This window comes from Chaetura pelagica, unplaced genomic scaffold (genome assembly GCF_000747805.2).
Source record: "Chaetura pelagica isolate M959 unplaced genomic scaffold, ChaPel_1.0 scaffold516, whole genome shotgun sequence".
Taxonomy (NCBI): Eukaryota; Metazoa; Chordata; class Aves; order Apodiformes; family Apodidae; genus Chaetura; species Chaetura pelagica.
This window is the reverse complement of record NW_009953654.1, coordinates 415459-427016: the sequence shown is the minus strand read 5'-3', so window position 1 is coordinate 427016 and position 11558 is coordinate 415459. Positions and strand designations below refer to the sequence as shown.

The window sequence follows — 11558 nt, the reverse complement described above, 5'->3', positions numbered from 1 at the left end:
CGCTGACATTTCTGTGTCCCCCTCAGACCATCGACCAGTTCGAGTACGACGGCTGCGACAACTGCGATGCCTACCTGCAGATGAAGGGCAACCGGGAGATGGTCTATGACTGCACCAGCTCCTCCTTCGACGGGTGAGCGGGGCTGGGGGTGCCTGGGGGTGCCCTGGGGGCCCCGCGGTGTCCCCTGCCTGGGAACCCACCCCTCCCCTCCGTGCCCCCCACAGGATCATCGCGATGATGAGCCCCGAGGACAGCTGGGTCTCCAAGTGGCAGCGGATCAGTGAGTGGTTTTTAACAGCTGGTTTGGGAGACCTTTCTCCCCCTGCCTCCTCGGGGGCAGCAGAGGTTGCTGCGTGGGCTGTGGAGGGGTTTTCTGCTTCCTGTGAGGGGGCATCTCAACAGGCAGGGGCTGGCAGAGACATTTGACTCTGTGTTCATTCCGCAGGCAGCTTCAAGCCCGGTGTCTACGCAGTGTCTGTGACCGGCCGGCTGCCCCAAGGTAACGCTGCCCCGCCTGGGGGGCCCTCCTGGGCAGCCCAGGGGTTGGTCTGCACCTTGGGGGTTGGGGCTGTAGCCTTCCCCGAGGTGACGCACGGGGTGGTGCTTTGTGCTGTACCTGTGTGATGAAGCCAGGATTGAGGGGTTCAGTGAGCACTGTGCTGTGAGCAGAGCACACGGCGCCCCAGGGGAGGGGTTAGCAAGGGGGCTGCAAGGAGGTGCTGGTCGGGAGGGTGGTGTCAGGGTTCTGCAGGGGGGTTTCTCCCTGCAGTCAAGTAGCACTGTGCCCGCCAGGGGTTGGTATTGAAGATGCTGCTGACTGAAACCTGTGGTACCAGGCAGGCTCTTAACTGATTAAGGGGTGACTCCAGAGAGTGGGCACATTTCAAACTGTCCAGCACAGGAGAACATGAAGGTTCATCCTTAGAAAAGAGTTTTGCAGGATGGGGTGCTGCTAGGGGAGACCTGGGGAGCAGATACCCCTGTCCCTTATCACACTGCATTGAGGGCTTACTTGGAGATGGGCTTTGGTTCTGCAAGTGGAGTGAAGACTGTGGAGGGTTGGCCTTGTCTCTAATGCAGAAAGTGCATCATCTGTCCAGCTGAGAGCCCTGCCCTCTGCGTAGCCCTGGAGCAGATTCCTCACCTGTGCCCTTTCCCCAAGTGCTGCCATCCCCTACCACAGGGTGCTTGTGTCTGGAATCCCAGGCTCCTTATTTCTGACCTGAGCTCTGCCATTTGTGTTGGGAAGGAGCTGGAACATCATGAAGCTTGAAGCCAACACTGCTGGCACAGCATTGGGCCCATGAGGAATAGCTGGAGTGCAGCAGGTGATGGAGTGAGCTTGGTGCAGCTGCATGCAGGGAGCATAGGGCAGCAGGCAGAGTCTTGGGCCTTGCTCAGCCCCTGCTCACATCAGAGGGAGGAGCAAGAGGATCAGGGAGTGCAGTAACCAGCAGTTTGACTGCACTCTGTCATCTCGTTGTCCCTTGCTGTGTGGCAGTGGTGAGAGCCACACTGTGCCATGGTGCTCTTCTCCTGTCCCTGTTCTTAATGGGTTACTGAGAAGGTGGGACATGCAAGTAACAGAAGTGACTGCAAGCTTTTTTAAAAGTGCTGTTAAGATCTTGACCTGATCAATAGAGTCATAATATTAAAACATTTTCAGGTAGGAAATAATGTAAATAAAATATGTATGTGGTTCTTTCCCAAGGCAGAACAAGTTATTTGGGAGCTCTAACTGGGCATTTAAACGAAAAGAACACTCTTAACAGTTCTATTAGAAGAAATGAAGTTTGTCCAGTTCTTGATCTCTGCAAAGAAGACTAGATGCAGAGCAACCAACTTTTTTTCAAGGCTTTTTATGCCTAGAGAATACTGACATTGTTTGTCTCCTTGCTGCAGGGATCGTCCGAGAGCTGAAGAGCCGTGGTGTGGCTTACAAGTCCCGAGACACAGCTATAAAAACTTGAGGGTGTCTGCAGGATTCCCCTGTGCTGCATTCAGGGGTCAGCAGGCCCATGGGGTGCTGCTCCAAAACCTTTTAGCTTTAGCATATGGGAAGGACTCTTAGTACCTCTTGGACTCTGCCATACCACTTCAGCCCACACAGACCATAGTAATTTTTTAGAGCCTTGACAAGGGGAAGGGTGTGAGTGGGTGTGGGAAAAGGGATATTTAATGGTGATGCATGAGATTTTTTCTTGTTGGTGTGGAGGAGAGCTGGGATGTAGCTGTGTTAGTACTTCAATAAAACATACAGTCTTGGCAGAATCAAGTCTCTCTGCTCAGTCACTAATTCCATGGGCTGCAGGGAGTGGGTGGGCTGTGGGGGGGGGGTTGCATTCAGCCTTTGGAGCATGCAATTCTATCACTTCCTAAGCCATGGACCACATTCCTGCCTCGAGAGGGAGGTCAGCGGGTGTAAATGAGCACAGGAGGTTCCACATAAATGTGAGGGAAAACTACTGTGAGGGTGACAGAGCCCTGGAACAGGCTGCCCAGAGAGGTTGTGGAGTCTCTGAAGACATTCCAAACCTGTCTGGACACGTTCCTGTGTGAGGTGCTCTAGGGGATCCTGCTCTGGCAGGGGCTTGGACTGGATGATCTTTCAAGGTCCTTTCCAACCCCTGACATTCTGTGATCCTGCCGTGGCTGAATTGCAGTGCTGAAGGCACAAGCAGGTCCCATGGGCTCATGGCTGGAGTATTTCATGCAGAGGTAGGTAGTTATCTGAAGGCCACAGTGCCATGGGTCTGCAGTGTTCTGTATGAGGGATTTGGAAGCAGACTTGAGGGACATTCCTATGGCCATTTCTGGCCTCCAGGGCAGGCAGAGCGAGATGATCCCATTGCTGGTGTGGTTGAGAGGCAGTTCTGGGCCTTGCAGAGGGGAGGGATGGACAAGCAGGGGTGGAAACGCCCACCTAGCCTGGTGTTTGTAGGGGTCACTGAGCACATTGTGTCAGCTTAGGCACTGTCTGCTTGGGCTCCTGAGAGGTTTGGCCTCCATAGCTGATGGCTCTTGCCTACGCAGTCACCAATCAAAAGGTGCCTTGTCCAGGAGCAGAATTCTAGATCAGTAGCTCTGTGAAATATGTATTTTATTAGTTTTTTGTGAGTTTTTTGGGTTGTTTGGTTTTTTGTTTGTTTTGTTTTGCTTTTCTGAGATGACTCTGTAGCTGAAAAGCTCAATTTTTGTTTTCTGTGGACAAATAATGAAAAACCAATGCAGCCCCAAACCTGCCTTTGTTCTGAGATAGAAGTGGCTGCAGCAAAGGGAATGTGATGCTGTTGGGAGTGTGGAGGTGACATGTGCTCTGTCCTGCTCTGATTTGCAGAGCTGGCCCCAAAAAAGAGTCCCGGGTGCTACAGGTCAGGCAGAGCATGGCTTCCTGTGGGGGTTTGGAGCAGACCTGTGGCTGCAGAAGACTGCTGTGAGCACAGAGGGAGCCACAGCGTTGGTCAAGCTGAAACACTGCAGAGGAATATGTCTTAAACCATCTCGGGGACTTGGAGACGTGTTTCTGAAGTCAAGAGCATCTGCTCCGTGCAGACAAGGACAGAGTCAAGTTGGCAGTGGGCTGGGCTGTACCAGGTGCCCCCAGGTCCAGACTGCCTTTTGTGTGAAGAGCTGAGTGCTTCAGCCCCTGGCCAGGGGTCAGAGCCAACTCTGGGGAAGTTGGAGCAGCAGGTTCATGTCCTTGGGCAGAGGGAGTTGACTGATTTTTCAGACATCCCTGATGAACGTCCAAAGGACTTGAGTTACCTGATAATTATCCTCTGGACTTGTTTGGTTGCAGAGACTGCGCAGGAGCTGCACCTTGGAAAGGGCCTCGATGGGAGAAGTGCGATTGTCCTGGCAGCCCAGGGCACGACTGCACAAGATGTTCAGGCTTAGACGTTTTAGACACAAACCTCTGGGCTCTGAAGGGCAGTTTTGGACTGGCCGTGCCCCGAGTGGCATGGGATGAGCTGGGATCACCTTGGCTCAAAGCCTCCCCCTCCAAGTGCCACGGGGTGGCAGCATGACTTTGTGGAGGAGCGCTGGAGCCTGGCCACGAGCTGGGGTGAAGCTGCTGGGGCTGGACCTGAGCAAGAGACGCCTCGGATACAGCTCCATTTCCTTCTGTATCTCGCAGTGCCTTTGGCTCCGTAGTTTGCCGGGTTGTGTCCCACTTCCCTGGCTCCAGGGGTGGGGATGGCCGTGCTAGAACTGCTCCAGTGCTGGAGATCAGGATCCCTTCCCCAGTCCCAGGCCACCTTGATCCCTGGCCCCATGGTGCAGAAGAGGTGACAAGATGGCCCAGCACTGGACCCTGGGCAGGGTGGGTTTGTTCAGCTGGGCTCCGGGTGTGGGTCTCAGTGGGTCACCTCTCCCTTCCCAGGAAGCTGCAGTAACGTGGTCACTGCCCAGGACTGGGAAATCTGTTTAGGAAATTGTCCCCAGGGAGCAGTGTGGGTTGTCATAGTGCCCCTCTGGAAGTTGAATGGGCTTGTAAACCCCACAGAAACCTCACCCCTTGCTAGGAAGCACAATTGCTCCAGATTATATAGTGTTAAGGCAGGGGCTTGAGTGCAGGTGCGATAGAGCCAGGGCAATGAGTGGGGCAACCGAGCTGAATGCTGGTGGCCTTCCAGAGGGAGCTGCACCTCCTCTGCCTGCAGCAGCTACTGGTGCTTCCAAAAGCTGGTGCCTCTGATGGGGCTGGCTCTGTGAGCCTCCTCCCTGCCAGCTTGCTCACTCGCACACACCCGCAGTGAACCTCCCAGCCCACGCTGCCCAAGTGACTCATTGCTCACAGGCTGCCTAGAGGAGCCTTGGATCTCTGCAATGCACCTGAAGTGAGCGTGTTGGTTTGACTCCAGTCCTGGAGCTGCCAGGGTTTTGTAGCAGCTAAAAGCAAATTGATGCAGAGCTTTATTTGCTGAGAAAAGTAGGGCAGGGTGCTCTCATGTTGAAGAAATTGGAAAAAAATGTGTGGTGGCAGCCCAGGCTGTAATGGGGAGAGAAAGCGTCAAGCAGGCAGGGAGCTGTAGATCTGAGTCAATTTAAGACATCTCCTCCCCCTGCACCAAATGACACTGAAATATTGCACCCGGGCCTGGAAATCCTGCAGGTTTGGCACCCGGAGCAGCCTGGGCACTCTGGGGCAGGGGGTTGCAGGGCAGGGGGGTGGCAGGGCGCCCTGGCAGCGCAGGCAGGGAGCACGAGGCAGTGGATTACCAAATGACACTGAAATATTGCACCCGGGCCTGGAAATCCTGCAGGTTTGGCACCCGGAGCAGCCTGGGCACTCTGGGGCAGGGGGGGTGCAGGGCAGGGGGGTGCAGGGCAGCCCTGGCAGCGCAGGCAGGAAGCACCTGCCAGTGGATTTCTTTGTGTGGGTTTTGAGAACCGATACCCCCCGGCTCTCCCTCGGGGGAAGAAAAGTGACTTTCCAAATCCGTGGAACAGCCGGTGTTTCTCTGTGAAGCAGCTGCCGTTGCTGCTGGGAAACGCTGTGCTGAGCCATCCCCACCTGCGTGGGGTCCCTCTGCAGGACAGGACAGGGACAAGGACCTACCCACGAGCACTGGTCCCCACCACCCACGGAATGGCTCACCTTGGCCTTTGTCTTGCAACTTGGGCAAGCAGGGCTTCAGATGGAGGGGAACATGTTTGAGCACATTGGGTTCCAGCCTGGGGGGACTGTGGCTGAGGCAGGGTGACCCCCTGGTTTTGCTCCTGTGGGTGCTCTGCAAACTGGCATCCTCCCCTGTTGTCACCTCTTTGCTGGTGCCAAGGCCAGCAGGCAGAGGTGCCTGGGACCTACTTCACCCAAAATCTGCTTTCACAGGCTGCCTTCCAGCACACAAACTCAGCCTTTCCCAGATTCCTCCCAGCTGTCCCGGGGGATGGCTGGTTACCACAGGGGTGTGGAGACACTTGGGGGTAGGTGCTGGGGGGTGGGGAAAAATCCCCAAACCAAATCCCAGCCTAAAACTGTTTTCCTTGGAAACTGGCTGAGGAGACGTGGGCAGGATGGAGGTGTGGGGGAAGATAACCTGGGTTGTCCTCCTGGTACCTGTCCTGTCTGCCCAGGGCTGGGCTGAAACAGCTGGACCAAGGATGGCAAAGCTGTGGACACTGCACTTAATGTGTGGCCCATCCTGCCCAGCACCTCTGGTTCACATCCTGTGAGCAGAAACCACCAAGGCACTTGAATGTGTCTGATGTGGTGGGGAGAGGAGGGAGCCCATGGCCAGCTTTTGGCAGCTGCCATTTGGACCAGCTGCAGCAGGGATGGGTGCAGGTTTTGGAGGTGCAAGCAGCTTTCAAAAAGTGGCAGAAACAAGGCATGGCTGCCATGAGTGCTGTCCCAAGGGGTTCCTAGTGTGCTGGTGATGGAGGCTGGGTGGGTGAGGAACTGGGACATGTTCCCTGCTGAGGGGATTTGCAGGGAAAATGAGAAGCTCTGATGTATGATGGGTCCTCAGGGAGTTCACTGCTCAGAAACTGCAGTGGAAGGAGGTGGCTCTGTGAAGGACAGACAGGCTGATTGGCCTGCAAAGGGTATGTGGAGATGAGACTGCTGCTCCTTGGAAGCTCAGTGCTGTGTGCAAAGAGGCCCCAAGCTGCACCGAGGTAGACACCTCTAAACTCACTGATCTGCCAACACAGTTGGGGTTTTGGTAGCAGGGAGTTGGTCACAAGCTCTTGGCTGAGACCTCTCACCTCCCTGGTCTGCTCCTGCAGCTTTGCTTCCTGGGAAGGGGAGACCCTAAGGGCTGGTGGGGCACAGTGGGGGCTCACCCTGGTGGTCGAGGTGGCTGAGGGCACATTTCCTTAAGGCTAATGGCAAAGTGAGACCACAGCTGAAGTCACAGGAGAGTGGAGAACCTGGTGGTATCTACCCCACCCCCAGCTCTCCTCGACCCCCTGCTGCACTTGTCCTTCCTCTTCCTGGCTCACCCAGGCTCTGCCCCAAGCAGGCACTGGACTGGAAGGAGCATTTTGCCCCTGGGGGTATGGTTCTTCTGGGTAAGAAGCTGCAGAAGAGCAGCTGAATATCCAGAGCCCTGGGACACATGTTGGGCAAGGATGTTGTACCTCCTCTGGTGCCCCCAGACAGCTGAGGCACATGGCAGAGGTGCCAGCACGCCCTGAGGGCTGCGGGATCTGGCTCCCTGGCCAGGCTGGGGCTTTGGTGCTGCTCGTCCAGCACCACCAGGCCCAGGAAGGTGCCATCCATTCCAGGTTTGGGGAGATGCTTCCTGGCAGCCCCGTGTGCCTGTGCCTCTCCTTGGGGTCTCTGGGCCTCAGAAATGCTCAGATCTCGCCGAACCTTCTCCTGAGGGGTCAGAGACTCCTGGGAAAGGAGGGGCTGTCACCACAGCGCTAAGCTCTGCCTGTCCTGAGTGCATCCTGGGCCCACGGGCTGTGCTCACCCCTCCCTCCCCGTGTCCCTGCTGGGCTCTGTCCCCGACCAGCTCCGTCCCGAACAGACCCGCGGGGCTGCACAACCCTGGGATTAAGGCAATAAAGGGGAAAGCAGGACTCGCCCACCTGTGCGGCGGGGAGGGCCCCTCCGGGGCGCTGGGGCTCTGCCCCCCCCACCTGCGGGGCCGTTGCCGCAGGTGACGCGGGAAGTGACACGGGAGGCGCCGCGCGCGGCCGGGCCCTGCGTGTCTATATTTGGGCAAAGCGAAGCGGCCGCTTCACCCCCCGCGTCACTTCGGCTTTTTGAGGTTTCCCTTCTGCGCTCTCATTTGCCTCCCGCCTGCGCGCGGCAGTTTCTGGTTGACTCACGTTTAACGGCCCCGGCCCGGCTGCAGCACCTCCCGGGGACAGGCAGGGCTGGGCAGGGGGTCAGGCCACGTGCAGCGCCCCGGCATCTCCTGCAGTGCAGCACCTTGGTGCCTGGGGGTGACATGGGGCTTATCCCCATGAGTGTCAGCCTGGGGTGTCTCCTCTCCCAGCCCAGCCTCTCTCCATCGGGTGCTCAGCTGTGCCACCGTGTCCTGCAGGTCCTGCTTGTACCCCCCTGTGCCTGGCAGGACAGGGCAAGCAACACTGCTCACCCTAAAACCTCTCAGGAGCTAGTTTTGGTGGGCCTGACCTTTTTGGTGCAGCAGCAGCAGAGGCCCCCGTGCTTGCCAGGAGCATCCCCATGTCAGGGCCCTCTGTCCTAGGGGTCTTTTTCGCACCGTGCCCATCCCTGCGCCTCTGTCCCCTGTGCTTGGAGGGGGGGTGTGTTGGGAGAGCAGCCATTAGGCTTCAGCATCAACAGTGACACCACTGAGGCATCGTGGCTGTGCTGAGGTCTGGCAGGATGCCAGCAGGTGCTACTGGCCGCCAGTGCCACTGGGGCTGCAGACCTTGCAGACCCTCTTTCCCACTGGCCCCAGGGCAGTGGAGGGGAGTAAGGAAGGCTGTGGGTGAGACCAGCTCCTTCACCTCCCCCAGCACAGCTCTCAGGCCTTGGGGTGCTGGGCGGCTGGGAGCCAGGTGGGCATGATCAGGCCGGTGCTTGTCCCAGGCACAGCGCTGGGCCCACAGGCCAGGGCACTGGTGGGACTCCATCTCCTTGAAACGTGGCGCAGGCCGAGGGCACCGGCCCGGCCGCCACTTCCCCTGCGTGCAGGAGCGCCGCGACCGCAGGCGAGGAGGGGAAGTTGCTGCAAGGCACGATAAGAAGTATCAGCGCTTTTGCAGTGTCTGGGCTGCACCACCCGACAAGGGCCCTGCCCCCTGCCCCTGGGCCAGGCCCAGTGGTGCTGAGCCCCCCGAGCCCCTGGCTCCTGGTCCCCTGTGCTCGCTGATACTGGGAGAGTTACTGGAAAAGCAACAGCCCATGTCCTGTAGGGAGCCTGGGTCCAGGGAGGGCAGTGGAGATGCACCCTCGGTGCTCAACACAGAACAAAAGCTGCCTTGCACCCCTGGGGATGCTGTGCGTGTCCAACCTGCATCTGGGTGCCCTGAGACAAGGGCAAGGAGGGCAGAGATGGGAACAGTTTGGGTTGGGGAATGCAGCAGGTCAGGGAGCTGCACCCAGGAGCAGCAGCACCCAGGAGCAGCAGCACCCAGCACCTGCACTGGCAGGTCCCCGGCTGATGCTGAGTGGTGGCAGGGTGTGGAGAGCGCCCTCGGGAGCGCTGAGAACCCAACAAGCCTCTGGGAGCCATCACCTGTACGTGCCAAGCAGAGCAGGACCAGCCATCCGGGACCAAAGGCTGGGGTAGAAATTCCTGTAGCCTCTTTTGCCGGTAGGTAAAATGAACCAATGGTGGAGGGATGTGGTAAGTTCATCATCACTTGGAGACTTTCAGACCTCTTTGTCTGAGCCCAAGCAAACCAGATCTGCTGATTTCCTCCTTTTTTGAGAGGCAGTGCAGGCAGCAGGTGGCTGCTGCTGGCAGAAGGAAACCAGCTTGGGACACCCACGATGTCATGCCCCCCCTGTCCGTACTTGGCCAGCAAAAGAGGAAGTGTCACCTCCCCCCACTTCCCTGCCAGGAAGGCACCCATGACCCTCCCATGCAGGCCCTTGGCCCCCGGGAACCCAGCTGGGCTCTGCTGGAGGACCCTGTTTTGGAAGGGCTCAGCTCCTTCCCCACAGTGCCCCATGGCACCAGCCACACACACACACACACAACCCCCCTGCCCCGATATCTTGGGCGATGTCTCTCCCAGCTGCCTCCCCAGGGAAGTACATCTTCATCTTGCTGTGACATGTGGTTTAGCATTAAACAGTCCCTTCCTGACCAGGGGCTGGCTTGTTGTGGGAGCAAGACACACCGCACCCCCCCAGTGCACAGGGGAAAGTCCCTCAGCAGCACCCCAGGGACTAAAGCTCTCTCTGGCTGCCCCAGAAAAGGCTCCTCAGCTTTGCTGTAAGAACATGGTTGCCTGTACCCTGTTCACTTTTGACCCCTGTTATGGCAGCCACCACCGCTGGGGACGGTCCTATGGCACCGAGGAGGCTGGCAGCTCTGGGTCCTATCTCCAGTGCAGTCTCTGGGTCAGGAACAACCTGTTCACATACCCAAAATGATGTTCAGACATTTCATGTGTCCCCAGGAGAGCTCAGGAGGCAGCTGGCCCAGCACCACGTGGAAGCAGCCGTGCATGTGGTGGCCTCCACCCCCAGCAATGAGCTGCTCACTGTATCCTCTAGCAAAGCAGAGGGATGTTGTCCAAGGTCAGAGCTGCATTGACTGCCAAATGGACCATATATAGACATCACCAATGGTGATGTCATGTCAATCCAATCACCTGGATTTCCTTGCTGAATTTCTCACTGGTACAGGGAGCATGATGTCCCCAGCTCAGTGACCCTAAGGAACAGACACAGGCACTGGGCCATCGAAGGGTGGACAGGGCAGCCTTCTGGGATGGGGCTGCCTGGGCAGGCAGACGAACTCACTCCAGCCATTTCTGTGTGTTTTTCTTTTCCCAGTGAAACTCTTGAAACAGCTCAACGTCAGTTTGGAAAGAGATTGCCAACCAATTCCCTCTCTGCCAAAGTTCCTTCTACCTACTGCCATCAGTGCACGTGCTGCTCAATTCTAACAACTTCTGACTGTGCCCCTGCTCAGTTATTTTTTACTTTGCTCTTCCCTTGCCTCCTGCAAACCTCACCAGTAGGGGTTTTTTTTTTTGACATTTCCGTCCGGTTTGTCAATGCAGAGAGTGAATCGGTTTGGCCTAAAAAGAGCCTCTTGCAGGGCTGCATGAAAACCATTGCAGAGATCCATGTGCAGTCCCATTTTGGGGGGTTTAGGTGATAGTTTTTATTCTAGTTTAATGGGCATCTTCAGTCGGGGCTGAGGCAAGGTGTGATTCTGGCCAGGCAAGCTCCTCTGCCCCATGTCTCACGGCTGCTCCAACCCCTGTCCCATCAGGCAGTGATGGACATTGTGCCCCAGGTGTGTGAACGCTGTGAACCCAGATTTTGGTTTTCTTCCCGGGGGCCTCATGTCCTCCTTGGCTGTTACAGCTGCCCAGGGCCAGGGGAAGTCTGGTGTTGCAGAGCAGCCAGTGGGTGAGAGACTCCAGAAGATCTCTTGGGCAACAAATTCCCTACATGGCAGGTTTAGGGCTCACATCTGCTGGCACCCATGGCCCTGCCTGCTTCACCCCTACCACCAGGCAGTCCCTGGAACACTGCAGAGCCCTGCCACAGGCTGCCAGCCCCTCCAGAAGCTCACGCTGTGGTCAGGAATGTTTTGCTCCCTCCCAGGTCCCACCACCAGGGCAGGGTGGGGGACACATGGTGGCTCCACACAGCCCCCATGCAGCCACGGTGGGGGGTTATGGTGGGGTGGCTGCAGTTACTGTCACCCTGTGCAAGCAGCCTTTTTCTTTCTTCCTTTCTTCCTTTATTTACTTTCTTTCCTTTTTTTTCCCTTCCTTTCTTTCTTTCCTTTATTTATTTCTTCTTTTTTTTATTTTTTTTTTTGGCACAAACATGTTTGTTGCTCTCAGCAGCAAAGCCCAGGAGAGCGTAACCGGCTCCTCTCCGGTGCTTCCGGCGCTCGGCAGCTGGCGCGACGGGCCCGGGGGGGGGGGGGGGGGG

The 11558-nt window shown here is 57.1% G+C and overlaps 1 protein-coding gene across 1 annotated transcript in view; it reads left to right on the top strand.

Moving 5' to 3' along the window:
* The window catches only part of SUPT4H1 (suppressor of Ty 4 homolog 1 (S. cerevisiae)), a 3431-nt gene extending 1460 nt beyond the window's left edge, over window positions 1–1971 (top strand). Inside the window, exons 2-5 of the mRNA XM_010000200.1 lie at window positions 27–133; window positions 226–281; window positions 447–500; window positions 1904–1971. Of these exons, the coding sequence (XP_009998502.1) occupies window positions 27–133; window positions 226–281; window positions 447–500; window positions 1904–1971 (285 nt within the window). The remainder of the gene's footprint in view (window positions 1–26; window positions 134–225; window positions 282–446; window positions 501–1903) is intronic.
* Window positions 1972–11558: the final 9587 nt, after the last annotated feature.